We start from the raw sequence: 27889 nt of genomic DNA on the forward strand, positions 1-27889 counted from the left end.
GTGTATCACTCTTCTTTTGATTGTGCAAGTGTGTATGGAGGGGGGGGCAAGTGGTGCCACTCCCCCCACTCCCCCACAAGGAAAAGCACATGGATGGCAAGGATCGGAAAAGCCTTACACTTGTGCAACACACATTTGCATCTGGAAGAGAGAGAAAACATTTTAGCTCCTTTTTTCTTCTTTTTTTGCCGGCCTCCCTAAGAACGCCGCAGCAAAAAGGCTTTTTTGTCTGCTCTGAAAATCTTGGCAGCAGGCAAAACAGAGTCAGCCTGGAGATGGTCCAAACTGCAGAGTGGCTGTGTGTGTGTGTGTTGGCTGAGGAGTGTCTCAGCATTGAGCAAAGGCTTAAAAGAGGGACCCACAGCTAAACATCTCCCCACACAGGGTGCCCCCTCCATCCAGTCACAGCCCAAATGTAATGGAGGTAGACCTCAGGCCTGGTTCAGGCAACGGCGCATGGAAGAAATGTTCTATGGTTGTTAGACAACCGCCAACTCAACTTCCTCCTCTTTCAGGCATGGATTTCTACCTACCCAATCCATAGCACGACAAACTGTACAACTGAGGTTGTATCCAACTAACGCCACATTTGCACCATGTTTTTAAAGCACTATGAGATGCCAGCTTAAACAGTCATGGCTTCCCCCAAAGAATTCTGGGAGCTGTAGATTGTTACGGGTGCTGAGGGTTGTTAAGAGATCCTAAATTCCCCCCAAAGAGCTACAGTTCTTAGAGTGGCTTAACACTCTGGGAATTGCAGTTCTGTGGAGAGGAATAGGGGCCTCCTAACAGCCCTCAGCACCCTTTTAAAAACGACACCTGCCAGAATTCTTTGGGGAAACCAGGATTGTTGGAAGTAGTTATTGTGAGGCTTTCAGTGTCTGGTGCAAATGTGGTCTAAGTGCTACTTAGAGCAGGGACGGAATCTGGTAATCTTTGGTAGTATAGAGCCCTGAGTGCGGCCAGCATTTTGCACACCCAAGTGGATCTTCTCAATTATAGATCTTCTCAGTTTTGCACCCCCTTGGCTCAGCGCCCTGGGCGCCTGCACCACCCTAAATTAAACTCTGTCTTACAGGGCCTGTAAGACAGAGTTGTTCTGCCTGGCCTTTGGCTTGGAGCCAATTTGATTCCCTCCCCCTCTTTCTTTTTCCTTCTCCTCCTGTGATGAGGCTGCATTCTAATATTTTAATGTTTCGATATTTTAATGTTGTATTTTAATCTTGTTTTTCAAGTTGTATTCATTCAATTTGTTTTTATTATTGCTTGTTAGCCACCCTGAGCCCAGCCTTGGCTGGGGAGGGCAGGGTATAAATAAAAAATTATTATTATTATTATTAAATCTGGCACGGTTCAGGGCAGGCATGTTGAAAGTATTAGGCATGCCTACTAATTTTAATGGGTCTACTCTGAATAAGACTAGCATCGGATACAACCTTCGGAATTATGCTAGCATGGCTAATGCAGGGAATTTCGGGTAGTGATTTTATTTCTTTACTTCATAAAATTTATACACTGCTTGATTGCAAAAAAAAGCTGCAAGTGGTTCTAGTGCCTGGAAGAAGTCCTGTTTCCTCTACCCACAGCTATCCAGATTCCTCCTTCTCATGACTCCATGGCCCACTCTTCCCAAATTTTCAGAATCTCCCCCCTTCCTCACAATTCTCTACCTCTGGACTAGCCTTTGTCAAATCAGGTGCCCTCCAGATTTTTCTGACTACAGCTCCCTTCAGTCCCAGCCAGCATGGAATTGTAGCCCCAAACATCTGGAAGGGCAACAGGTTAGGGGAGCTCTGTCTAAACCCTGTCTTGAAATGTCAGCATATGAGATGGCCCTCACAAGCAGTGCATGCCATTTATTTTATTCATTTAACAAAATGCATATACTGCATAACTGTAAGGAAACCTCTAAGCAGCTTACCAAAAAAAAAAAAAAAAAGCCCATTAAAATTATTGGTAAAAACGGGTATTTAAGAACATTCAGGATGGTTAAAATCAGCAGGAACTCAGAAGAAATGAGATTTAACTTCTTATGTATCTGGAAGTTTGCAAAAGTTGGCTTAAGTAGCTACATTTATCCCAGCTGGAAAAGCTGTATTTCTTTGGCATGGCATTTAGAATGAGGTTGAGGGCCACATTCCTTTCAGGGTAATCTGTTGAGGGCCGCAAGCCAGCAGAGGGTGGAGCCAATGGGGCACTTGCTTTTCTCTCTCATCCCGCCTCTCTGTTTTCTCCTTCCTCGCTACCCACACGAAATCAGGTTGAGAACCACGGCCCTCAGGCCGCAGGCTGATCACCCAAGTTTTAGAAAGTTTGGGTCCACACAGATCGGAGAATGTTCTGATTGGTGGGCTCCATGCCACAGACAACCTCCATGGCCAGTTCACAGGAACAAGCAAGGCACAGGAAACCTTTTCCGAGAGCCAGCGTGGTATAGTGGTTAGAGTGTCAGAGACCTGGATTCAAATCCCCACTTAATCATGAAGCTCACTGGGTGACCTTGGGCCAGTCCCTGCCTCCTGACCTAACAACTCACAGGGTTGTTGTGAGGATTAAAGGGAGGAGGAGGAGAACCACGTACGCCACCTTGACATCCTTGGACAAAAATGGGTGGGGTATAATTTCAACAAATAAATGAACTTACTTAACTCTGTCAGTTCATGCTGCTTGACCTTCTTCTTCAGCTTTATTGGCCCAACATCCCAAGCACCATCCCCCGGAGCTTCAGAGAGGTTCTCCTCACTCGTCTCCTCTGTGGCCACTTCGCGGTAGTAAAGTTTGTAGCCTGAAATCTGGGCGTGGTTAGCTGGAGGTTGCCAACTCACCAGTAGGGACTCCATTTTCGCTCGGACTTTTAACTCAGTCGGGGCAAACGGAACTAGGGGAAGCAAGGAAGAAACATCAACAGTGGTTGCCTCAAGAATCAAGGTGCTAGGTTTTGTTTGTTTGTTTGTTTTTGGTGTATAAAGCCCTACTCAACTTGGGACCAGGAAACCTGAAGGATTGTCTCACCCCTTATACACCCCAGCTGCTCTGCAGGTGAGGACCTCGTGTAGATACCGTCTTATCAGAAGGCCCACTCCACACAATACAGGAATTGGGTCTTAAGCGTTGTGGCACCTTTGGAATTCGATCCCTTAACCCATTAGAAAGGCACCGACTCTGTTGTCTTTTTTGGTTCTTGCCGAAAACCTTCCTCCTTCAACAAGCCTTTCAAGTAGAGCTCTCTCCCAGTCTGTATCTGTACTGGAATTGTTTTAATTGCTTTTGTTGTTATTTTATCAGCTTTTTGTTTGCTGCCCATGGCTCCTTTGAGAGGAAAGCAGGGTGTAAATTATAATAATAATAAATGTGCTATTCTTGGCTCCTTAGAGGAAGATTAGGATAAAAATACAAGAAGGTACCATATAGGGTTGTACTAAATCAGGGTACGCAGGGCGATACTCTCCAGATGTTTTGGAAAACAACTTTCCTCATCCCCAACCATTGACCAAGATGGCTGGAGCCAATGGGAACGAGACCCCAACAACACTGGGGGGCACCAGGTTTCCCAGTGCCTCCCCCACTCTGTTAAACAGTTTGCCTCGGCCAACTGCCACCCGTGCTGCTTGCTCACTCACTTGCCACCTGATCCTGGAGTTGGTGTGGTCATGAACTGCTGCGTGATGACAGCCTTACATTTTTATTTATATAGGAAGAAAACACTCTGGATCCATTCTGATGAAGGGTGGTACATATACATTTAAAATCAAATAAAGGAATCAGCATTTCATTGCCACCTTGATCTGAGGCTTGCTCTCCTTGGCTATTATGCTTCCTACCTTTGATTAAACCTTCCACGTACTTATCTTGGATCCGACTTCCATTTGCAGACACAAAACTCTCCATGTCCTACTAAGCCCTGAGAACAGCGGACATGTTCCTCATGGGCAGTGGGCTGACCTACCATGAGTTTGGTTGTCTCTATCCGGAGTACGGTGCTGTGTCCATTCTGAAGGGGCCCCATAGCCCACGCTTGTACTCGCTGCAATGCGCACTTTGTAGACTTTATTAGGGTGCAGGCCGTGAAGAGTGAGTTGGGTCTCATTCGCACCAACCTCGGTTGAGGAAATCAGATCTGTTAGAAAAACAGAGCCCAACATGCTGAATCTAACATGCTGATGGGTGCTAGAGAATTCCACCAGAAACAGAAATGGAAGCAGAAATTGCCACAGTTCACATGCGCATCTGAGGTCAGGAACAGAAATAACACCAGTGAGTACAAGCTATTGTTTTACGTAAATAATTATGTTACTTTCTGCACTGTTTTTGATGTTTCCCTTCCACTGAATTTGATTGTGAAATTAATTACATTAGTTTTGGTCAGTGCTATTTTTCTTGAAAAGTAGGTGCTGGTACTCAGTACCCCCTGAAAAAAAGCACTGGTTTTGGTCAAAGCTTAGAGTGAGAAAACAACACCAGTTTTGCTGGAAGCTGAACTGTAGCAGAATGGAAACAGCACTGATTGTGATGAACCCAGGACAAGGTGAAAATCACTGCTTCACTACATCCCTAATCATGCCCCAGTTTCTGGCACCAGAACCATCTCTTCCTTACCTTCCTTGAGGGGAGCGTAGTCAATTTTGTACTTGGTGATTCTGCCATTGCTGAGTTCCGGAAGGAGAGGCAGCCAAGTCACCTTGATGTCCATCGGTGTTGTGCTGGAAAGAGACAGCTGAGGAGCTGCGCTGGGAACTGGGGAGTGAAAGGATAAAAGCGATGACTCCACCTCGTCACAAAGGAAATGAGCAAAACACCCATTTGGTGGGTGAAAACACACACACACATTTGAACCTGGAGGGCTTCACTGATTGGCTGCAGATTGGTTTCCAGGCTCAATTTGAAGTGTTTGTTTTGACCTTTAAAGCCTTAAATGGCCCAGAACCCCACAGTACCTTAGGAACCACCTCTCCCCACATGAACCTACATAGACCCTGTGTTCATCACCTGAGGGCCTTCTTTGTGTGCCCCCTTACAGGGAAGCAACACAAGGACAGGCCTTTTTAGTGGTGGCTCCCAAACTATGAAACACTATCCCCAAAGAGATATGCTTGGCACCATCATTACAAACTTCTAGGCACCAGACAAAGACATTCCTGTTCACCCAAGAATTTGAATCTTAACTGGATAATAGGGTGTGATTTATACCCAAGTCTGTATTGATGTTCATCTTCAGTAGGACAGGATAGGGGCTGACCATTTTATGTTATTGCAAGATGAGCACTTTTCGTTAATTTGTGTTCTTTTACTTATTTATTTCAAATTTTGTTTTATGCCCGCTTTTATAATTTTAAGTTTCTTTGAGACATTTTGGTAGCAGGTAACAAATAACTGTAATAATAAATAATAAAGATAATAAATAAGAGAACATTTGGAAACACACTCTGCAATTCACTTAGCCAACCTATTTCCTCTGGGAATGGAAATCTGGCTGTTTTCATTTCATGAAGAAGTGTTTTCTAACACCAATGCAAAGAGACATTTCCAAGGGGGAAGGGTGGAGATACCAGAACACCAGGACTGCACAGCATGAGAACCGCCAAGCTGAACTGATCTCAGGGCAATTTCTTTATTTTTGATAATGCACCCGCATGCTGTGTCATATCAACAGGTTGCCTAAATGGCACAGGGGTGGCTACTAGCCACAGTGCCTAAGTTAGACCATGGCAGCCTGCCTCTAAATACCAATTGTTAGGAACCACAAATGGGAAGAGTGTTGTCGCACTCAATATCCTGCTTTTGGGCTACCTGTGAGAACAGAATGCTGACCAGACAGGCCGTTTAGAAATTAAATGTCTCACTGTTGTACCTAGCAAAGAAGGGGGGAATGCTGAACAAATTTGTCTCCTTTAAAATTATTTTGTCTTCCGGTCTGCTGCGGAGAGAATGGTGGCGTGCTCCGTGTCATCTGAGTAAAGGATGACACGGTTCTGGCTTTCAGGGCTCCGGGGGTAAACGTCAGGGCTAGGCAACCCCCCCAAAAAACCCCACAGGCAAGTGGGGATTCTAGGGGTCCAGCAGAGTGTGTGAACTCGCCTTAAACCCAGCTCTCCCCGACGCAGCTTTTGCAAGGGGGGAAGGGAAGGCTTGAGTCAGCAAATTGTGTTAACCTCATCTAATTACAAACACAAATGAAGGTCACCCCTTCAGTTCAAAATACTTCTCACTGCTACACACACACACACACACACATATAACGGGGCCCGCTATGTGATTTATTTCTTCCAGGAAGCATGGGGGTGGGGAACAGTCCCTTCCCCTCCAAGTCTACGAACCATCCTCCAGTGTCTGTACGTTGATGGAAGAGGAGGTTCGGCTGGCTCCGAGCTGCGAATACGCCACCACATAGAAAACGTAGTTGGTGCTGGGCTCCAGATCTTTGACCTGGAACTCTGTCGTGTCGTTATTCACTGCGAACTGGTACTCCACGTTGTCAGCGCCTAGAGAGGGTACACAACGCTGTCAGACAAAAAAGAAGAAAAGAGAAAAAAAGAACGTGTTTTGTCCTGTCTTCAGAGCGGCTTCTTGCAAGCAGCTCGCAGAAAAGGTCCAGTGCGCCTTTCACGGCACGCAGTTTGGTTTTTAAGCAAATGCTGGGGCTGTTCCCACCTTTTCAACACAATCAGGGTTTCAAACCCACATTTCTGGCAACGAGTTAGGTGACATCTGCACCAAACATTGAAAGCGCTATTACACAGTCATGGCTTCTCCCAAAGACTCCTGGGACTTGCAGAGAGCCAGTGTGGTGTAGTGGTTAAGAGCGGTAGTCTCGTAATCTGGGGAACCGGGTTCGCGTCTCCGCTCCTCCACATGCAGCTGCTGGGTGACCTTGGGCCAGTCACACTTCTTTGAAGTCTCTCAGCCCCACTCACCTCACAGAGTGTTTGTTGTGGGGGAGGAAGGGAAAGGAGAATGTTAGCCGCTTTGAGACTCCTGAAGGGGAGTGAAAGGCGGGATATCAAATCCAAACTCTTCTTCTTCTTCTTCAGTGTGTTGAGAGTTTTAAGAATATGTTAAGAGAGTTGTTATGAGACAGCTACTCCTCTCATAGCGCTACAGTTCCCATAGTGGTTTTTAGCAACAATTCCCTCTTTTCAGGGCTACATCCACCCCCTTCATACATCCTTCATACTGTGCTTTTTATTTTTTTTATTTTTATTTTTACAGTCATAATCACAAATAAATAAGAATAAAAATGTGCACCCCACCACCAAGACCATTCCATTGCAACTATCCAACCTCCCAAAATTTCAACACCTCTTGTGATGGTTTGACCCCTTTCCATTTTAATAGTACAAATTCTACAAACACCCTCCATATCTCCTTAAAATCATTTCTCCTGCATATTCCCCATCCTACTTTAATGGCACGTGTTAATTTATCATTGATAGTTATATCCCACACCTTTTTATACCATTCTTCCATTTTATATTCTGCTTGCCCCTTCCACTTCCTAGCTATCATAATTCGTGCAGCTGTCAATAAATTTGTGAGCAAGTCCTTCAAGAGGAGGAGGGAAGGACTTCATACTGAGCTTTGACCTCAGCAATGACCTCCTCCCAGAGCTGCAATTCCCAAGGGTTCTGTGCAAAGGGGGACTGACTGTTAAACCACTCTGAAAATTGTAGCTCTGTGAAGGGAACAGGGGTCTGTGAAGAACTCTCAAGAGCCTTAACAAACTATAGCTCCCATAATTCTTGGGGGAGGGAGCCATGACTTCTTGAAGTGGAATACATGTGCTTTAAATTTATGGTGCGGGTATGGCCTAAAGAACAATGGGGCAGTCAATTCTGCACCAATTAACTTCACTGCGAGAAGCCAGGTTACAGGGAACCAGGCAGAGGGCCTTCTCGGTAGTGGCGCCTTCCCTGTGGAGCACCCTCCCACCAGATGTCAAAGAGAACAACAACTACCAGGCTTTCAGAAGACATCTGAAGGCAGCCCTGTTTCGGGAAGCTTTTAATGTTTGATGTATTATAGTATTTTAATATTCTTTTGGAAGCCGCCCAGAGTGGCTGGGGAAGCCCAGCCAGATGGGCGGGGTATAAATAATAAATTATTATTATTAAATTATTATTACAGCTGAAACAGAAACTCAGACTTTTAAGAGAGGCCCAAATAGCATTAGAAGGCTAGCTAGTGTGACCTTCAAGTCGGAGGAAGCCAGGAGGCCACCTGCCCAACAACAACAACAACAACTATTATTATTATTATTATTATTATTATTATTATTATTATTATTATTATTATTATTATTATTTCTACTCCGCCCATCTGGCTGGGTTTCCCCAGCAATTCTGGGTGACTTTCAACAGAACATTAAAAACAGAATAAAACTTCAAACATTAAAAACTTCTCTAAACAGGGCTGCCTTCAGATATCTTCTAAAAGTCGATATGCCATGATACAAACAATGGTGATAAAGCAACCATTCAAGGGACATACCCGAAGCCTTCTGGTAATGGAGTGAGAAGCCAATGATCCGCTCGCTGTGGAACTCTGGACGTTCCCAGGATACCAAGACAGTCGTGCTGGAGAGAGAACTCGCAGACACCCTCTTAGGGGCGCTGGGCAAACCTTCCCTCACGATCACCACCAGCCTGGCCCCAGCACACGCCATGCCCAGGTGATTCTCTGCCACGCACTGGTAATAGCCGGCGTCGTCCAGCCCGATCTGGTTGATCACCAGGGTGCCGCTACTTTGCATCTTCACCCGCCCTTTGGAAAAGAGAGGCTCTCCGTTCTTCATCCAGTGGATGCTGGGAGACGGCTCTCCTTCTGCTTTGCACACAAACCTGGCAGTACTGGCACGCGTCCGAGAAATGGTCTCTGGAGCCTGGGAGATGACAGGGGGAGCTTAAGAGGCAGAAGAAGAAAATTAGCTTCTAATAGGAAAGGGGCTATTTCATTTAGAGGAAAGGCAAGGGAGAAGTGACACGATAGAGCAGCATAAAATCATGAATGGTGATGGATAAGACTAGAACCCAGGGACAGCCAATGAAGCTGAATGTTGGAAGACTCAGGGCAGGCAAATTAATGGAGGATAAGCCTATGAGTTGCTACTTGTTCTCCCTTCACTGTCAGAGTCAGTATGCCTCTCAGTATCAGCTGCTGCGAATCCCAAGGAGGGAGAGAATGTTGCGCTTGAGACTTGCTTAAGGGCTTCTCATAAGAAAGGTTGACTGGGGCTCATGAGAGTTGTAGCCCAAAACATCAGGAAAACACCCAATTGGGGAAAGTTGTCCTAGCCCAGTCTTTGAGGCAGGAGCAACGTGTACCTTCCCTTTGACAAAGTGAAGGCTAACCAAAACCATTTCTTCTAGTCCTTCCTGCTGGAATAGATACAGGGGCCTGGAAGTGGTGTGTGGGCCCCATAAGCTAGCAGGGGAGACCTTGGTTCATGCAGATTCCCAGCATTCAACTTTGCAAGGACCCAGAAATAAGAGCCCCAAAATACTGAGGCAGTTTTTACAACATAAAGAGCACAGGAAGGTGGAACTTACAGCTTTGAGCTTCTAAGTCCTTCACGGTGCAGTGTTGAATTTTATTTGAAGAAAGCTTTTTATCATGTATTTTGGGTTTTTATCTAGTATTTTTATGTTGTGAACCACCCTGAGATCTTCAGATGAAGGGCAGAATACAATTTTTAAATAATAATAATAATAATAATAATAATAATAATAATAATAATAATCTGAGCCACACACAATGGTCCATATAGCTCAGCATTGCCCATAAAGGTAAAGGTAAAGGGACCCCTGACCATTAGGTCCAGTCGTGGCTGACTCTGGTATTGTGGCACTCATCTCGCTTTACTGGCCGAGGGAGCCAGCATACAGTTTCCGGGTCATGTGGCCAGCAGGACTAAGCCGCTTCTGGCGAACCAGAGTAGCGCACGGAAACACCATTTACCTTCCCACCGGAGCAGTACCTATTTATCTACTTGCACTTTGACGTGCTTTCGAACTGCTAGGTGGGCAGGAGCAGGGGCCGAGCAACGGGAGCTCACCCCGTCGCGGGGATTCGAACCACCGACCTTCTGATCGGCAAGTCCTAGGTTCTGTGGTTTAACCCACAGCGCCAACCGCTTCCCTCAGCATTGCCCATACTGGCTGGCAAAGTCTCTCTAGGTAGGATTTCAGGCCTGGTTTTCTCCCAGCCCTACCTGGAGATGTTAGGGATTGAACCTGAGACCTTCTACATGCAAAGCAGATGCTCCACCGAGCTACAGTCTATGACAGCACAGAAGTGGTTTATTCTCTGTTCTCACCAAGAACTCTGAGCTCAGCCGCAGCGGTTACAAACTGCCTGGTCTGGGGTTTATTGGCACGGCAGACATAGATCCCTGAGTGATGGAGCTGGGCATGAGGAATCAAGAGGTTGGTCCGTCCCAGCACAATCACATCTGTGGAAATAGGGTCCCCATCTGCAAAGGAACAACAAGGTATCTTAAGGAAGATAATGGGGGGGAGGGAGAGAAACCCTGCACATTATCATCTTAAAAGTGCATCACTCTGGCAGGATCATGATCTTAATATTTCAGACTTTGGAGCAGACGTTTTGCACTCAGTTTTGAGAACCTTACGTTTCTGCTATAATTAAGCACCAAGTTTGCAAGGAGTCATTCTAATTTCCAGCGGATTGTTTAGAGCAGCCAAAGAAAGACTGTACAGTCATGTCCCCTATGGAATCCGGAGACACACTGAACTGGAATGTATGAAGACCAGTCGATGTATGCTTGTGTCCTTGATGAATTAGAAGAAAAGGGAGGGGTGTTGCAATTTTACATCAAAATTGGTTTCTCTTATGGCACGGAGGCGGTGGGGGGGGGGAACCTTTTTCAGGACAAGGTCCACATTTTCTTCTGGTCAACCTTCGGTGTGGGGTACATGCCAGAGGTGAACAGGGCCAGAGCGAAAGGGATCAGAATAATGAATGCAAACTTTACCTTTGTAAATTTGGCTAGTTTCTACACACACACATCTATATCTTCAGTGCTTTTTTGGTTAAAAAATGAGGTGCAAGTACTCATGCCTTGTTAAGAATGGAAGAAGAGCCTGCTGGATCAGACCAAGGGTCTATCTAGTACAGCATCCTTTTTCTCTTTTTTAAAAATATAATTTTTATTAAATTTTCTGTTTTACAATTTAAAGTACTCCTTTTTTACATCCTTAAGATATCAATGACTTCCATGGTTCATTTCACATATCATAAATCCCTCCATATTTTACAAAAATTTATACTGTTCAGTATTCCATTACTACATCCATCAAAACTTATTTGCACTGTTGAATTTATCTTAATGCAGACAGTGTTTTCAGCTGTACAGAGTTATTTCCCATATATTCCCATATATTCAATGTTTTCCAATCTCCTCTAAACATATGTTCTTCTTGTTCTCTTATTCTATAAGTTGTGTCTGCAAGCCGTGCATATTCTATCAACTTAAGTTGCCATTCTTCTTTGGTTGGGATCTCGCTCATTTTCCTTTTGGGGGGCTAACAAAAGACAGGCATACATAAATAACCTTTTTTGACACCTGGGAATTTCAGTCTGAATTATCCCCAACAGAAAGGACTCTGGGGTTTTTTGGGAGGGAAGTACTTTTAAACATTTTTTTCAATTCATTATGGATCATTTCCCAACACCCTTTCACAAGTCCACCACATATGAAAGAATGATCCCTCTAGCTCAGGGGTCTGCAACCCGCGGCTCCGGAGCCGCATGTGGCTCTTTTACACCTTTGCCGCGGCTCCAGGGCGGATACTAGCGAGGGGAGGAGGCGCATTGTGCACCCCGACACTCCCCACTGTGGCGGGCACTGTTCTGGCTGTGATGTCGCATGGGGGCAGTGCATGCATTAGTCACACACCGTCCCGACGTCACCTTCCCGCCCGCCCGCCCGCTACATTGTAAGGGGCATGTACGCTGGTCACTGTTTTGAAAGGGAGTGAAGAACACACACACACAAAAAGGTAACTTGTTAATTTAATGTTTATTTCTATGAGGAGGAGTAATTCTGAGGGGTCAAACAAAGAAATAAAAAAAAGTGACAAAAAAGTTATTTTTTTATTGATGGGTTTTGCGGCTCCCAGTATTTTTTTCTTCGGAAACGGGTCCAAGTGGCTCTTTTTGTCTTAAAGGTTGCAGACCCCTGCTCTAGCTCTTTGTACAGCATCCTGTTTCTCAACCAGATGCCTGTGAGAAAACCACAAGCAGGACCCGAACTCTCCCCTCCCATGGTTTCCAGGAACTGGCATTCAGAAGCATTACTGCCTCCGACCATAGGGACAGAGCATAGCCATCGTGGCTAGAAGGCATCGATAGCCCTCTCCTTTAGGAATTTGCCCAATCCTCTTCAGAAGCCATCCAGGTTGGTGGCCATCACTGCCTCCTGTGGGAGGTGTTAGGATATAGTTCCATTCCACCTTTAGAACAGGCATGTGGAGTTGTTGTATGTCACAAGTCTGTTTACTTCCAGCACAGTCTGCTGGGAACATCCGTTGTATACAGCTTTTGCCTATGCTGTTTGCTTGGACACGAAGGGAAGCAGACATGTGTTTGCTTTGTCCTGATATTAAATAAATGCTTGTAAATATGCTTACATATGCCTCTGTCCGCTACTTCTGTTGCAAAGAGTTTTTATCTCTGCTAGCTTGCGTGCTCAGTCTCTAAAGGTCTCTGAGGCTTGAGCTGCAGTTTTGATGCTGCTCTGAGAACCGGAGTTCACCTGGCTGCCAGCCGGTGGGCTGGAGCCAGCTGGGGGCCTGCCAATTGCCCCCGTCTCCCCAGACGCATCCCAACAGGAGGGAGTTCCATAGTTGAACTGTGTACTGCACAAAGAGGTACTGTTTAAAGGGCTGTGGGTGCCAGCTCATAATGGCCAGCATGGGTTGCCCCCCAAAAAAGAAGTGCCAATACTCTGGACCAAGGAGTCCCATTGCACACAAAAAGCACTGCATCTTCCTACATCCAGGCAAGCAGCCATTACCCAACGCCACATTCAACCCAGGCAGAAACACTCTAGGAAGCTGTGAAGTGGAATCGGTGTGGAGTGTGGCTTGGGCACAAAGAGGGTGGCTGGAGAGGGGTGTTGCCTGGGGGAGGGCCAGAGGGCCAGGCAGAGAGACCTGGAGGGCCACATTTGGACCCTGGGCCTGAGAATCCCCCAGCCTTGTATGTTGGTCAATTTGGGGCAGGGCAGTTTTTGTTGTTGTTTAGTTGTTTAGTCGTGTCCGACTCTTCGTGACCCCATGGACCAGAGCACGCCAGGCACTCCTGTCTTCCACTGCCTCCCGCAGTTTGGTCAGACTCATGTTTGTAGCTTCGAGAACACTGTCCAACCATCTTGTCCTCTGTCGTCCCCTTCTCCTTGTGCCCTCAATCTTTCCCAACATCAGGGTCTTTTCCAGGGAGTCTTCTCTTCTCATGAGGTGGCCAAAGTATTGGAGCCTCAGCTTCAGGATCTGTCCTTCCAGTGAGCACTCAGGGCTGATTTCCTTAAGAATGGAGAGGTTTGATCTTCTTGCAGTCCATGGGACTCGCAAGAGTCTTCTCCAGCACCATAATTCAAAAGCATCAATTGTTCATCGATCAGCCTTCTTTATGGTCCAGTTCTCACTTCCATACATCACTACTGGGAAAACCATGGCTTTAACTATACGTACCTTTGTTGGCAAGGCAGGGCAGTTAGTTGACATTAAAGGCCCTGCTAATCTCCAGTCCTGCAAAATTAGGTGAGGTAGCTCTTGCTTGTGCATCCTTTGATCTGCATCAAATTTGGGGCTCTGGTGACTTTCACATGCCACCTTCACTCCCACAGGGAAATGCCGCGTTTCTTAAAAAGAGACGCATGCCCCAGCCCTGCCCCATCCTCAGCGCCTTCAGTGATCTTTATCACGTTTTTATAATCCTAAAGATAACCCGCGAGTTATTTTTGCAAATCAGCAACAGATGCACCCAGCCCCGCGAAACGTCTACAAAAGGCCCGACCCTCCTGCCCTGCCCTTTCGAGCTGGGGGGCGTCATTTGATATTGGCCGTGTCCAATTTAGATCAAAAGGCATCCAGCAACTAGAATTCCATATCTTTTACAGATCAAACAACATAAATGAACCGCATGCTTTTGTATCGCGTTAACGTTAATGGGCGACCTCGACTCGGGAGCCGTTCCCCGGCCACGGAGAGCTTGGCCGCCTTGTATTCAGTTGCACTTTGCAAAGCTTCTCGGGGCGCATTCCTCTCCTGATGGGTTTTTCAGAAACCAAAGGGTCCCACCGTCGCCTCTTGGCATCAAAAGGGCTGGCGGTCTTCACTTACCATCCCGTATCCAAGAAACAAATGGCATGGGGTTTGCAGATGCCATGCACTCCATCACGGCGCTCTCTCCAACCACGACGGTGGCGTTCTCTGGCACGGCGACGATGGCAACGTCCCCTGTCGCAGGCAGCTGGTGCCCTAGCGGAATAAAGTACAGGTTTTTAGTCTTTCCAAAAAGCAAGATAAAGGTGTCGAGGCATTCTAAGAAAGCCAAACTTTCAAGGGAAGAAGAAGAAGAGGTCCCAGCAAAGGAAGAATGGATACAAAAATTTACGGTATATGCAGAAATGGCGAAACTTACCGGAAGAATAAGAAATCAAGATAACAAACTTTTTATTATAAAATTGTGGAAATGGTTTGTTGAATATTTACAGATCAATTGTAAACAGATAAAAACACTGGCAGGGTCATATATTTAAAGAGTATATATTTAAAGAAGATAAAAATAAATGAGTAAGTTAAGTGAATTTGGATACGCAGAAGGTATTAAAAATAAATTTAAGAAACTGCAGAAAGAGGGGGAAAGAAGTCAAGTTTTAAAATGCCAAAATGATTGTAAAATCAGTGAAATGTATATATCTGTAAATAAAAAGTTTAAAAATCTAAGCAAGCCAAGCTTTCAGGAAAATAATCTGGTTCTTCCAGGCCCAGAGCTGCTTTCAATTTGATGCCTATGAGCAAAGGAGGTGCTTGTATAGTGACTACAGCACAAGTGGGAGAAGTACTATCCTGTTCATGGCAAAGGACTGTAGCTCCACAGCAGAGCACCTGCATGCATAAGGTCCTAAGTTCAATCCCTGGCATCTCCAGGTAGGGCTGCGACAGTGTCCTGTCTGAAATCCTGGAGGATCACTGCCAGTCTGTGTAGGCAATACTGAGTTAGATGGACTAATGCTCTGACTCAGTGCAAGGCAGCTTCCTATGTTCCTAATTGAATCACCCTGTTATTCAAAATCATGAGAACCGGAACATTGATTTATTTTTTAGGGAAAGGGGCTGCAGCTCAGCGGCAGAGCATCTGCTTGGAATGCAGAAGGTCACAGGTTCAATCCCTGACTGCGTCTCGTGGCAGGGCTGGGAAAGACTCTTGTCTGGAACCCCAGAGGGCTAGTGCCAGTCAGTGTGGACAATACTGTCACCTTCCTGATGTTGTTGGGACTCCAGCTCCCATCGGCATGGTCAGAAATGATGTGAGCTGGAGTACAGCAACATCTGGAAGGCTTCAACACACACACACACACAGAGTTTTAATCTGTGGTACCAAGGATCAAACCTGGGACTTTCTGCTTATAACATGAGCTCTGCTGCTGATCCAAGGGCCTGTTGCCCTTATTCTGCCTGCTCGACCCCCCTTTTTACCTTTAGCACCAAACAATAAGATGGCAGCTTACCCTTCCAAGTTACAGAAACCTGCGTGCTTACTCTGTTACGAGGCCTCAACCACTGTGAGAACAGGATGCTGGACTAGATGGGCCATTGGCCTGATCCAGCAAACTCTCCTTTGGTTCCTAATTCAGTAAAGGTAAAGGGACCCCTGACCATTAGGTCCAGTCATGGATGACTCTGGGGTTGCGGCGCTCATCTTGTTCTATAGGCCGAGAGAGCCAGCGTTTGTCCACAGACAGCTTCCGGGTCATGTGGCCAGCATGTGGACTAAGCCACTTCTGGCGAACCAGAGCAGCACACGGAAACGCTGTTTACCTTCCCGCCGGAGCGGTACCTATTTATCTACTTGCACTGGTGTGCTTTCGAACTGCTAGGTGGGCAGGAGCTGGGACCGAACAACAGGAGCTCACCCCATCGTGGGGATTTTAACCACCGACCTTCCAATCGGCAAGCCCTAGGCTCAGTGCTTTAGACCACAGTGCCACCCGCGTCCCTCCTAATTCAGGACTCACCTCAATTTAAACAAATCAGCCCCTTACCTCAAGCTCAACGCTGGCGTCTTGTCTGAGATACCAGGAGACATGTGAGATGGTTTACCCTTCCAGCAACAAAAGCTGCCCCCTCTTTCTCATTTTCCTTACTGCAGTGACCATTCAGAGTCAACATTACTTTGGGAAGCAAACACTTAATTCTCAGGATCACCAATTGAGAGCGTCCTCTCGTTGATCAAAATCGCTCCCTCCCTCCTTCCCACGTTTCCATTGCTTAATCTTCTGGTTAAACAGGTTAAAACTTGCAAAACTAATTATGTGATAAAGAATGAAGGTTTCTGTAAAACCTCCTTTTGTTTCCCAATGGACAAGGACTGCACAGTGTGCCCCCTCCCTTGGAAAAGGGTGGGTGGAGAAAGGCTGAGTTTTGAAAGCTCCTCTGCAGCAACCGCAAAATGGGTCTCTCGCTATCTGCAGAAGAATGGTAGAAAATCACAGACGGATCCTTTTCCCTCCCCTTCCCTCCATTGAACAGCTGCTCCAAAAGCCTGAATCTATTCTCAGGGGAGGTTCTCGGGGGCTGAATAAAACTTCAAGCTCCTCCTCTGGAAAAGGGTGAGAAAGTTCACGGCAAAACAGCAGAGCAGGGCTCAGTTGTCTGATATCTCGCCGTCTCAGGCTGCTGCTGACAGCTGAGATCCAAGCCGGTCGCCGGCCTCCCCACCAGCAAGCGAGCCATGTTGGAACGCAAGTGGTGTGGGGCTGAGCATTTGCGAAATGCGGGGGTTGGGGAGCAGAGGCAATGGCAGCAGCCATCCGTCTCTGCCTGGGCAGGCTTCTGCTGGGGCTAGTTTCTCAAAACTGACTCTTAAGGCCACTCCATGATTCATCTGTGCTGTGGGGTTGTTGCAAGAAGGGAGGAACCTGCGGGCAACCCTGGTTTCATGAAAAAATGGGGGATAAAGGGGGGCAACAGAGAAAGAGAGAGAAGAGGGTAGCAGGGAGAGAGACAATGCCAACTTTTGTCCAAGCCTGCAATTCCCAACAGATTACCTTTCACAGAATTTTGGCCTTATAAAAAGGTTTCAGATCCTCAACTCAGCTATGAAGCTCAGTAAGTGACCTCAGCCTAACCTAACTCACAGGGCTGATGTTGAGGATAAAATGAGGACTGGGGGAAAATCTTGCAAGCTGCCTTGAGCTCTGTGGAAGAAGGGTGGAATGAAGATGTTTGTATTGGTGGAATTACAAAACAGGTGCAGGTAGGAGCTTTTTGGGGGAAGGTCCGTGGCCCAGTGACAGAGCATCTGCCTTGCATGCAGAAGGTCCTGGGTTCAATTGCCGGCACCTCCAAACAGGACTGGGAATTGACTCCTGTCCGAACTTTCAGAGAGAATTCCTGCTCTTTACTGCTGGATTGGAGCAAACAGCAATCCACAGAAAACCTGAATTGCCGTTTGCTCTGACTTAGTGGTAAAGATCGGGTTTTCCAGTGAAAAGCGGTGCAGGGGGTGGGGTCCAGGAAAGCAGTGCCTAGAAAGCTCAAAGGAAAAGGTAAGTGCGGATAAGTCCTCAGTTCAGACAAATACTAAGTCAACTGTCTGGTTTAGTATAAGGCAAATTCCTATATTTCTGGCTTGCAGTCATGGACAGCTCCCTGTTTGATATGATGAAAAGGTGCAAGGATCTGGAGGCAGAATCCCTCTGAATACCAGCTGCTGGGATTTGCAAGAATATTGTGCTCAATTCCTTCTTGTGTGCTATTTATTTATTTATTTGCTTATTTATTTACTTACTTACTTACTTACTTAATTTATATCTCACCTTTATCTCTGAGGAGCTCAAGGTGGTATACATGGGTCTCACCCATATAATAATAATAATAATAATAATAATAATAATAATAATAATAATAATTTTATGTGTACCCTACCCACCTGACTGGGCTGCCCCAGCCACTCTGGAAGGCTTCCAACATATATAAAACATAATAAAACATTACACATTGAAAGGCTTCCCTATACAGGGCTGCCTTCAGATGTCTTCTAAAGGTTATGTAGATACTCATCTCCTTGACACCTGATGGGAAGGCATTCCACAGGGTGGGTACCACTACTGAGATGTAGGCCCCCCGATACAACAATTGGGGTTGGGTGGGTGCCATGGCTTTGCAGCTAAAGAACTGGGTAAGCCTGCCATTACTGGAGAAGACGCTGGGAGGCTGCTGCTGGCTGAATCGCTTCCTGTGGCTCTGTCACCACTAAAAACGTGCTTCCAACATCAAATATTTGTACAAGATATGAGCAGCAGGGTAGAGAGCCAGCAGCTCAGCCCAGCAGAGCTTCTCCTCCCTCAGGACAAAGCAAAGCGGCAGCAGATTGAAGAGAAGGCAGGGAAGGAGGAGGAGGAGGAGGCGAGGGTCGAGGTTCCTTCTGGGCAACCCTGGGGTGGAGGGGGGGCACATGACAGTGGTGGGTGTGGCCAGAGGCCAAAGTGGGTGGGGCAACACACAAATGCTACCTGTGTACAGTCAGCTAGTTTCTACACACGCTCAAAACACTCCCCCTTCTATCCTAGGCAAGTGAGAGGTGTAATCAGAGTTCAAAGACACATTCTGGTCAGGCAAAAGCACTTCAAGCAGGACTGGTAAGGGGTGTGGCAAAGGGCCAGGCAGAGAGGACTGGAGGGCCGCATTCCCCACCCCTGCTCTCTTTGTTTCTATGCTGAATCCACACATGCACACTTTCCTATTGAGTTGGGGTCCGACACAAGAAGAAGAAGAAGAAGAAGAAGAAGAAGAAGAAGAAGAAGAAGAAGAAGAAGAAGAAGAAGAAGAAGAAGAAGAGTAGTAGTTTGGATTTGATATCCCGCTTTATCACTACCTGAAGGAGTCTCAAAGCGGCTAACATTCTCCTTTCCCTTCCTCCCCCCCAACAAACACTCTGTGAGGTGAGTGGGGCTGAGAGACTTCAGAGAAGTGTGACTAGCCCAAGGTCACCCAGCAGCTCCATGTGGAGGAGCGGAGACACGAACCCGGTTCCCCAGATTACGAGTCTATCGCTCTTAACCACTACACCACACTGGCTCACCAGTTTTCTTTTCAGAAGAGAGTCTGTTGCTGGCTCATACAGTGGTACCTCGGGTTACAGGCGCTTCAGGTTACAGACTCCGCTAACCCAGAAACAGTACCTCAAGTTAAGAACTTTGCTTCAGGATGAGAACAGAAATTGTGCTGTGGCAGAGCAGCGGCAGCAGGAGGCCCCATTAGCTAAAGTGGTACCTCAGGTTAAGAACAGTTTCAGGTTAAGAATGGACCTCCAGAACGAATTAAGTTCTTAACCCAAGGTACCAATGTATTTGGCATCCCACTTGGGAGAGGGCAGAAGGTGGGGAGTTCTTGGTCACCCTCTCTGAGGTCTGGACAGGGACTTAAATGACATGGGCTGTGCTATTTCTCTTTCTCTCCCTTCTTCTCTCTCTCTCTCTCTCTCTCTCTCTCTCTCTCTCGAGATATTTCCTCTAAGTGACGACAACTTCTCCATTTCAGGGCCATGAAAGAGATCCGCTTGTAAAAGGCCCCTAGATCCTTCTCCCCGTTTGGAATGCAGTTCCCCAAGGAGTGTCTGGAAATTTACACCGTGACGTCTGCCCGGCCTGAAACATCTGCCGCTCGCACGGCAACAGCCCCGGCTCACAGTTGCTGCCTGCATCTCCGCCACCAACAGGGTAGCAAACCCCTTTCGGTGACCTTCGACGGGGATGAGCTCACCTTTGAAATAGCCAAGGGGGGTGGGGTCCCCTCTCCATCCAGGGAAAGAAAAACTGGAATTTTTAGAAGACTCCTATTCCCCTCTCACAGAACTTCCAATTCCCAGAGCAGTTTAACAATGAATCCCTCTTCAGAGCGAACTCTGGGGATTGTAGTTCCCAGAGGCAAACATATGTGTTTTGAAAAGTGGTTTGTTTGCTATGCATTTAGTCACTTCTTTAGATACTGCAAACAAATTTTGCCTGATGGTTCCTGAGATGGAGGAGCAAGTTTCTGCCTATGTCTGGATACGACTGGGTGCTGTTTTGAATCAAGATGGCAGGCTGAACGTTTCTATACTGCACTAATTTTTTTAGGTTTCATAGAATTCCTGGGCAACTTCAGGTATGAGGCTGCCAGTGCATGTATGTATAAAGCTTTGTTTAACAACAGCAACAGAAACGGTTTCTGACCAGACGCCACTTGCCTTCCTTGACTGCTTTGGAAATAAGGAAAGCAGCAAAGGATCAGCCACCTGCCAGAGATGTCAATGATCTTTCAGAGGGCGGTGTTTCTTATTAAAAACAAAACATCGTATTCATCATCGACAGATGAGTTTTTGTCACCCACAGTAATGTCTGCCTTTTGTCTGCCTCAGGGTGGGGAGTTTTCTTTTCCTCACAAAAGAAAAGAAAAATAGCCTGGCAACTGCTTAAAAACAGTGGTTTTCAAACTCTGAGTAATATGTAACTCAATGTTAGAGTAGACTTACTTAAAATGATGGACTGAACTTAATCATGTTTGTTAATTTCACTGTTGAAAACCATGCTGAACGCCACACAGTGTTCCTGGGAGAACCTCAGTTTTTATCCAGAACCTTCTTAGGATTCATCAATGTAAGACTCAAGTAATAATAGACAAGCTCCACTGACAGAGAAGTTTGCCCTTTGCACATAAGAGTACTCCTCAGTAGTGTAGTGGCAAACCCAGAAGTGCAAGGTCCCTTCATGACAGTCACAGACACACACCCTTCTTAGATTATGTGTGAGGGCTCCTTCTCCTTCTCTAGCTTCCGTTCACTCTCCCTGCGCCCCTGCGACTTTAGAATTGACACTCTGTGTGCATGTCTGTGTGTGTGTGAGGGCTCCTTCTCTTGCTTCCCGTTCACTCCCCCAGCGCCCCTGCGACTTCTAGCGCCCTGCGACTTTAGGGCCAGTTCTCTCTGTTTCCTGCTTGGCAGGGGGTTGGACTCGATGGCCCTTGTGGTCTCTTCCAACTCTATGATTCTATGATTCTATGATTCTCTGTCTGTGTGTGTGTGTTTTGACCTCACTGCGCTTGTTGGGGGAGAGTGTTGGTCGCAATTTTTCTTGATTTGTCTCAGAGTGGTTACTATCGTGGTTTCCTTGCCGGGGAGGAGGGAGAGAAGCAGAGCCTGCTTGTTTTAAAGGAGCAAAGCCGGAGAGGAGCCTCTCCTGCATTATTAGCAGCATCCTTCTCCACACCCCCCACGTGTGCTCCTTGTCCCTTGAGTGCTTTTCCTTCTCTCCCCACTTAAAACGTGATTACAAATCATGGATCCACATGGATCCTCAGGATTTTTGCACTGGGTCACCCCAAATTCACCATCAGATCACATAGCATTTCCATGGCTACAGCCTGCACCAAAAAACACCCACCCACCCACTGTTTCATGGGGCCGCAATGGCGCAAAAACGTGGTTACAAAGCATGGATCCACATGGATCCTCAGGATTTTTGCATTGGGCTACCCCGAACTCACTGTCAGATCACATGTCTGTGGCCGCAGCATGAACCACAAAAATCATACATCCACTGTTTCGTTTAGAATATTTTTTTCTTGTTTTCCTCCTCTAAAAACTACGTGCGTGTTATGGTCAGGTGCGTGTTATAGAGCGAAAAATACGGTAATAAGAATAAGAATAATAAGAAGAATGGATGCATTAATGCAGATCTCCATGTGCTGCCTTTCAGCTATATCTACTCATTTCTGTGCATGTACAAATGATTTTGAGTGCTCTAGTATTTTCTAGTATTTCCAGCTGAACTGTTTAAAATTTTAAAAGATGATGCTGTTAAGGTGCTACACTCAATATGCCAGCAAGTTTGGAAAACTCAGCAGTGGCCAGAGGATTGGAGAAGATCAGTCTACATCCCAATCCCAAAGAAAGGCAGTGCCAAAGAATGCTCCAACTACCACACAATTGCACTCATTTCACACGCTAGCAAGGTTATGCTTAAAATTCTACAAGGAAGGCTCAAGCAGTATGTGGACCGAGAACTCCCAGAAGTGCAAGCTGGATTTAGAAGAGGCAGAGGAACCAGAGACCAAATTGCAAACATGCGCTGGATTATGGAGAAAGCTAGAGAGTTCCAGAAAGACATCTACTTCTGCTTCATTGACTATGCAAAAGCCTTTGACTGTGTTGACCACAGCAAACTATGGCAAGTTCTTAAAGAAATGGGAGTGCCTGATCACCTCATCTGTCTCCTGAGAAATCTCTATGTGGGACAAGAAGCTACAGTTAGAACTGGATATGGAACAACTGATTGGTTCAAAATTGGGAAAGGAGTACGGCAAGGCTGTATATTGTCTCCCTGCTTATTTAACTTATATGCAGAATTCATCATGCGAAAGGCTGGGCTGGATGAATCCGAAGCTGGAATTAAGATTGCCGGAAGAAATATCAACAACCTCAGATATGCAGATGACACAACCTTGATGGCAGAAAGTGAAGAGGAATTAAAGAACCTTTTAATGAGGGTGAAAGAGGAGAGCGTTTACCTTCTTGGGCTCCATGATCAGTGCAGATGGTGACAGCAGTCACGAAATTAAAAGACGCCTGCTCCTTGGGAGAAAGGCGATGGCAAACCTAGACAACATCTTAAAAAGCAGAGACATCACCTTGCCAACAAAGGTCCGTATAGTAAAAGCCATGGTTTTCCCAGTAGTGATGTATGGAAGTGAGAGCTGGACCATAAAGAAGGCTGATCGCCGAAGAATTGATGCTTTTGAATTATGGTGCTGGAGGAGACTCTTGAGAGTCCCATGGACTGCAAGAAGATCAAACCTATCCATTCTGAAGGAAATCAGCCCTGAGCGCTCACTGGAAGGACAGATCGTGAAGCTGAAGCTCCAATACTTTGGCCACCTCATGAGAAGAGAAGACTCCCTGGAAAAGACCCTGATGTTGGGAAAGATGGAGGGCACAAGGAGAAGGGGACGACAGAGAATGAGATGGTTGGATGGTGTTCTTGAAGCTACCAGCATGAGTTTGATCAAACTGCGGGAGGCAGTGGAGGACAGAAGTGCCTGGCGTGCTCTGGTCCATGGGGTCACGAAGAGTCGGACACGACTAAACGACTAAACAACAACAAGTATTTTCTTTCAGAGTGACTTAAATTGTGTTTTCCATAAAGTTCCTCAGCGCTGCCCTAGTGACTCTTCTAGCACCATCCTAAGAGTTGGTCCCCATTCCCCTCCTCACTATAAGCCTATCTGGTAGTGGCAGGGATTACTAGTTACAGGTGGCAGCATTTTTAAAAAACCGCAGGCAAAATGCAAAGTCAAGTGACTGTATCTGCCACCATCTTTATTTTCCCACAATGCTTCTGGGCCCCAATGTAGCATTGCTTAGGGGATGTCACTGGAAGGTATGTAAAAGATTGTGGTGGCTGCAGACACCCAGCTCAGAGTTACTTTTATTGGTGCTGGGCCATAAAAAAGGATGGAAGAAAGAATCAAATGTCACTAAGGCTGACAAATCCTGATATTAAAAGAACAGAGAAGATTTAGCTCATATAACCCCTACCTTTTGAGATGCTGAGAACTGCTCCAGAGCTGTAGCGTTGCCCTGCCCAGTTGGTTGCCACACAATGGTACATTCCAGCATCGCTCTCCTGCACGTCTATGATCTGGAGGACCCCGTTGGGGAGTTCAATGAACCTGTGGGAATCAAAGGACAGGGGGATATATATATATATATATATAGAGAGAGAGAGAGAGAGAGAGAGAGAGAGACTGCCATGCTAGGTTGAGCCAATACACCAGCGATATAGCACAGATCATGGGGCTGATTCACATGCACGTGTAACGACGCATTATCTCTCGGTGTTATGGGGATGGGAATGTCAGGATCTGACAGAGGAGGAGGACCTCCAAGTCAGGGGAAAGCACAGTGAGTGGGGAGGAAGAGAGTCCCACACTGTTTTGGCTTGACACCTCTGTGCTGAAGTGGGAGTTGGCTGGGCCAGATCCTGCGTTGACTCCCGGGGTTACCAAAGATGCAGCTGGTCAATTAGTAGAGCCGGCTAGGTTGGGGGTGGAAAGAGGGTTGAAGAGTTGGACTCCGGATGTGCCATTCCCTGTGCCTTAGAACCACACAGGGCCTGGATAGCTCAGTTGGTTAGAGCATAGTGCTGATAATGACAAGGTTGTAAGTTCGATCCCTCTATGGGACAGCTGCTTATTCCTGCCTTGCAGGGGGTGGACTAAATGAGCCTCAGGGTCCCTTCCAATTCTACTATTCAATGCTTCTGGTCCTGCCCCACAGCCCTTTCTTTAAAAGCAGGAGCGGCCTCTCAGCTGTTATTGCTTAGGAACATAGGAAGCTGCCTTATACCGAATAATATCATTGGTCCATCTAGCTCAGTGTTGCCTACACTGGCTAGCAGCAGTTCTCCAGGATTTCAGGGAGGGGGTTTCTCCCAGCCCCACCTGGAGATGCAGCCAGGGACTGAACCTTCATCCAAAGCAGATGTTCCACTACTAAGCTTTAGCCCTTCCCCAACCGTTGGGATAACATCTTCTGGACTGTTAACATTTTTAGGACCCAGATTACTGGTGTAATTTATGTTGCTTTAAACTGTTTCTATCAGTTTCCATACTGTTGTAACCCACCCTGAGACCTTAGGGTGAAGGGCAGGACATAATTGCCAATAAGAATAATATTTGTATTTGGACTGATGAATTATCCATATTGCCAATGTGAGCTGATGTCTCAAAAAAAACAGTCTTTTTATCCACCTGGAAGCTACACACTCCAGCCCAGCTCACCTGGCCTCTGAAGGCACAGCCACATGGTCCTTCTCCCAGGTGATCACTGGAGGAGGCAGCCCTTTGATCCGACACTCAAAGCGGGCCATCCCATTTTCTTTCACCGTCTGGGACTCTGGATGTTGAAAAAATTGAGACAAAGCTGGAGGTGGGAGGTCAAGGGTGGCAGTGGAAGAGAGGCAGGAAATGGGGCAGAGAAACAGGAGAAGTTTTAGTTCCTTACAATTTCTCTCTATCAAAGCTCGTGGGAGCACTTGGGAGGGGTTTTTCCCCCAAAGGACGAAAGAATACTAAAAAGTGCCAGCCATGCTCTTTATGTACCAACACATGTGTTCAATTGTGCGCATAAATAAAAGTGGCAAATTTTTGTATTTTAAAACAGTGGAGGAAGTTTTGTGTTTGGATCAAGGATGGGGTCTTGGGTTAGGTACCGAACTGGTTTTTAACAAATCTGATCAATGGCCAATTAAGCTTTCAGCCTCCAGCTGGTTTTGGACTACAATCCCCATCATCCCTGACCACTGGTCCTGCTAGCTAGGGATGATGGGATTTATAGTCCAAAAACAGCTGGAGACCCAAGTTTGGGAAACCCTGGTTAAAGCATTCATTTTATTAGAACCAATGGGGTACTTTAATCATCGACATGTTTTGGTGCACATATGTTTGATACCACATATGCGAATCATGCACAAAAACCAAAATTATGGAATAATTATTGTGCAACAAGATTAACTTGGGGGGGGGATTAAGTTTCTGTATCTGAATCTAAAATCCAGGGATGGTCTGTGGTCCTCCAAGTGTCGTTGGACTCCATTTCCCATCATCCACAGCCAGGATGACCAGGGATCATGGGAGTTGTAGTCCAACAACATCTGGAGCACCATGGGTTCCTAGTCACTGCTAGAGTCCTTCACAGGTGCTTTAGAGCACAGGTAGACAGATAAGATATGGAGCAGGCACTCCTAGTTTCCTGCAGCAAGCAAAGTGGAGTCCCGGGCAGTCCTGGGGAGTGATTTTGGCTACTAATGACTGCTTCTGTTGGTATTCATGCAGTTGGTGGCCTGAAGGACAGAGGAAATTCTTTGCTATGCTGCTTGGTTTGCCCATGACTGGGGCAAAAGTACAGGGAAGGCAACCCCCCCTCATTCCTGCCCTTGCTAAGAAAGGAGAAAGAATAGTGTTTGGTTTCAGAAACAACAGGGTAATATTTGATCACAGTCAGCAGATGACAAATTAGGCAATATTTGACCAGGCAGGCTGGCCAGGCACAATGCACACTTGGATCTCTTAAAGGGCCACTGGGTGATGTTGCTCAACCACCTCTCTTTCAGCCTAATCTACCTTTTAGGGTTGTTGTAAGGATTAGGGGTGCCTGAAGAGTTCACTCTTCCTGAATCCCCATATGAACTGATCTGATCTGCCACTCCTGGATGAATGTGCAGGTGGGAATACTGCCACCCTCCACACTTCTTCCTAAATGTTGTAATGCAGTTTTCAGCTTAAAAAAAAAAGTGCCCGAAGGCATATAAAGTGTGTATTTTGGGATAAGATATGTTTAGAAATGCATACTCTGAAAGAAAGGAGTGTGCATTTTCATAGAATTGTCGAGCTGGAAGGAACCCTGAGGGTCACTTTGTAAGAAAATACATTCAAAAATTCAGATTAATATGGAACTGAACAGACTCACAAATGTTCGTGTGTGAAACTGGCAAAGAGCAGAAACAAGCTGATCTATCCACCTCTAGTGACAATAAAATGGGACAACATCCCTGTACTCCTTGCAGCCCTGAGCTGATTATAGAGGAAAAGCCAGGTAGGATAATTAAATATTATTTTAACAATTAATCATACATGTCTTATTTCATGTCAACATCACATGAACAGCACACACACACACTAAAACCCCATTTGCCCATCATAACAGGTGTCAACATGACTCCCCTTCCTTAGCTCAGCTGAAAGTGTGAACAGATCTGCTTCCAGAGAGAGAGGGAAAGGAATTTCTAAATCTCCCGAATGGCTTCTAGAGACCACGTTCTTTTGTCCAAAGGCCAAGAGGCAAGGCCCAAGAGGGACGGTGAGCACATCTAAGAGCCAGTTCTGCCTCTGCAGCCTCAATGGCAAACAAGGACAGAAGAGGGAACATCTGTGCTCAAGGAAAAGTTGGAGCAATTGCTGGATAATTTCCTCTATGTTTTACTCCATTGATTCCGTAGTGGCCAACTGGGGCCAACAAAGAAAGATCTGAGCGTTATTATTCATATGTAACATAGAAAACTACCTTCTACCAAATCTGACCCCCAGCCTATCTAGCCCACAGGAGCATAGGAAGCTGAGCCAGACCATTCACTATCCAGTTCACTATCGTTGACACTGATTGACAATGACGCTCAAGAGTTTCAGGGGACAGGTGCTGCCAAGGATTGAACCTGGGACACAAAATAGATGCTCTACCACTGAGCTGTGGCCCTTCCCAGAATTGGCTGTGTTTGGAGGTGACACTAATCCACAGTTTAGCATTATGTGAACAGACTGGTGAGCTCTCCCTCCCTTTGACACAGCCACAAGGAGATCAGAAGCTGCCATCCCCATTTTCAGCAAACTGCAGTGTTTATTCTTAACCATGGTTCAGAGAAACCAGCCAACCTCAAACCACGGTTTCTGATCCTGGCTCTTTCCCCTAAACTGTAGTCAAGACTGAACACTGTTCTGAGTTTGCAAATGTCAGCAAATCATGGTTAGCGAAAAACAGAAGCAGACGCTTCCCATCTCCTTAACGCAACCTCAGTGGAGAAGGGAAAGGGAGCTTATGAGCCCAAGGCCCATGCACT

General features: G+C 46.3%; 1 protein-coding gene across 2 annotated transcripts in view; it reads right to left on the minus strand.

The window, feature by feature from the left end:
* IGDCC4 (immunoglobulin superfamily DCC subclass member 4) overlaps positions 1–27889 on the minus strand; it is an 81004-nt gene that overhangs the window by 26963 nt on the left and 26152 nt on the right. Inside the window, exons 3-11 of one of the 2 annotated variants that reach the window (XM_081171040.1) lie at positions 25059–25173; positions 23815–23948; positions 14358–14495; positions 10310–10465; positions 8485–8895; positions 6315–6479; positions 4597–4734; positions 3947–4117; positions 2645–2878 (exon numbers count right to left, since the gene is read on the minus strand). In XM_081171040.1, coding sequence (XP_081027166.1) covers positions 2645–2878; positions 3947–4117; positions 4597–4734; positions 6315–6479; positions 8485–8895; positions 10310–10465; positions 14358–14495; positions 23815–23948; positions 25059–25173 — 1662 coding nt within the window. Of the gene's footprint in view, positions 1–2644; positions 2879–3946; positions 4118–4596; positions 4735–6314; positions 6480–8484; positions 8896–10309; positions 10466–14357; positions 14496–23814; positions 23949–25058; positions 25201–27889 lie in introns of both variants that reach the window. The other variant, XM_081171039.1, reaches the window with a different exon arrangement.

Source organism: Podarcis bocagei (assembly GCF_964188305.1).
Source record: "Podarcis bocagei genome assembly, chromosome: 14".
In the NCBI taxonomy this organism is placed as follows: domain Eukaryota; kingdom Metazoa; phylum Chordata; class Lepidosauria; order Squamata; family Lacertidae; genus Podarcis; species Podarcis bocagei.